The sequence below is a fragment of the Egretta garzetta genome, unplaced genomic scaffold (assembly GCF_000687185.1).
Source record: "Egretta garzetta isolate BGI_Z169 unplaced genomic scaffold, ASM68718v1 scaffold867, whole genome shotgun sequence".
NCBI classification, from domain to species: domain Eukaryota; kingdom Metazoa; phylum Chordata; class Aves; order Pelecaniformes; family Ardeidae; genus Egretta; species Egretta garzetta.
This window is the reverse complement of record NW_009260291.1, coordinates 161,245-162,695: the sequence shown is the minus strand read 5'-3', so window position 1 is coordinate 162,695 and position 1,451 is coordinate 161,245. Positions and strand designations below refer to the sequence as shown.

The 1,451-nt window shown below is 68.0% G+C and overlaps 1 protein-coding gene across 1 annotated transcript in view; it reads left to right on the top strand.

Moving 5' to 3' along the window:
* Positions 1-1,451, top strand: part of ERBB2 (erb-b2 receptor tyrosine kinase 2) — a 7,193-nt gene that overhangs the window by 4,925 nt on the left and 817 nt on the right. The window contains exons 7-12 of the mRNA XM_009642562.2: positions 4-141; positions 253-328; positions 418-564; positions 654-751; positions 830-1,000; positions 1,223-1,439. Coding sequence (XP_009640857.1) covers positions 4-141; positions 253-328; positions 418-564; positions 654-751; positions 830-1,000; positions 1,223-1,439 — 847 coding nt within the window. The remainder of the gene's footprint in view (positions 1-3; positions 142-252; positions 329-417; positions 565-653; positions 752-829; positions 1,001-1,222; positions 1,440-1,451) is intronic.

Sequence of the window (1,451 nt, the reverse complement as noted above, 5' to 3'; positions counted from 1 at the left end):
GAGGAGGTGCGGCTGGTGCACCGGGACCTGGCCGCTCGCAACGTCCTTGTCAAGAGCCCCAACCATGTCAAGATCACCGACTTCGGGCTGGCCCGGCTGCTCGACATCGACGAGACCGAGTACCACGCTGACGGCGGCAAGGTGGGGTGTGGGGATGTGGGGTCAGAGGGCTGGGGACCATCATGCTCCACCTTGGGGACAGCCAGACACCCCCCCCCGGTCCTGCTCACCTCTCCATCCTCCCTGTCCCAGGTCCCCATCAAGTGGATGGCGCTGGAGTCCATTCTCCGCCGGCGTTTCACACACCAGAGCGATGTCTGGAGCTACGGTACGTTGAGGTGGCCCCAGCCCTGGGCTCGTGCTGGGGTGTGCAGGGGTGGCCCAGGGCACTGCTCAACTCCATCCCTGTCCCCCCAGGTGTCACCGTGTGGGAGCTGATGACCTTCGGGGCGAAGCCCTACGATGGGATCCCTGCCCGGGAGATCCCCGACCTGCTGGAGAAGGGCGAGAGGCTGCCGCAGCCTCCCATCTGCACCATCGACGTTTACATGATCATGGTGAAATGTACGGGGTGGGGACAAGGACACAGTGTGGGGATGGGGCGTGTGGTGGCACCTCGCTCCCGGCCCTGACGGCACCTGGCTCTGCCCCAGGCTGGATGATCGATTCCGAGTGCCGGCCCAAGTTTCGGGAGCTGGTCACCGAGTTCTCCCGCATGGCCCGAGACCCCCAGCGCTTCGTGGTCATCCAGGTATGCCAGTCCCTGGGGGGGGGTCCTGTCCCCCACCAGCACCCTGGTGCGGGCACTGACCGCTGCCCTCGCCCCCAGAACGACATGGCGGGGCTGCCCGGCTCCATCGACAGCACCTTCTACCGGGCCCTGCTTGAGGAGGAGGACATGGACGACCTGGTGGACGCCGAGGAGTACCTGGTCCCTCACCAAGGCTTCTTCAGCGCCGAGACCTCCACCACCTACCGCAGCCGCATCTCCTCCACACGGGTAGGTGGGCTGGAGGGGGGGCAGCAGGAGCCCCCCTTTTCCTGGCTGAGGTGTATGGGGTGACCGGGGCAGCCCAGGGCAAGGCTGCAGCCACCTCTGTGCAGGGGGATTTGGGGTGCAAAGCCCCCCCTGTGCTGCCCAGGGAGCCCGTCTGTGGGCACTGGGACAGGTTCCGTGGCATGGGCTGCAAGCACCCAACTCTGTGCCCCCTCCTGCACCCAGAGCACGGTGGAGACCCCAGCTGATGTGGAGGAGGGTGGGGGCTTGGCCGCCTTCCCCTTCCCCGCCCAGGGCCTGGCCGAGGGGCCGGAGGGCGCCGTGCCGGAGGCGCTGGAGGAGGACGGCAGGGCCAAGGTGGTCCTGCAGAGCCCAGCGGCGCGGGAGCCCAGCACCCTGCCGCGGTACAGCGAGGATCCCACCGGGCTGTCGGCCGAGGAGAGTGAGGGCCTGG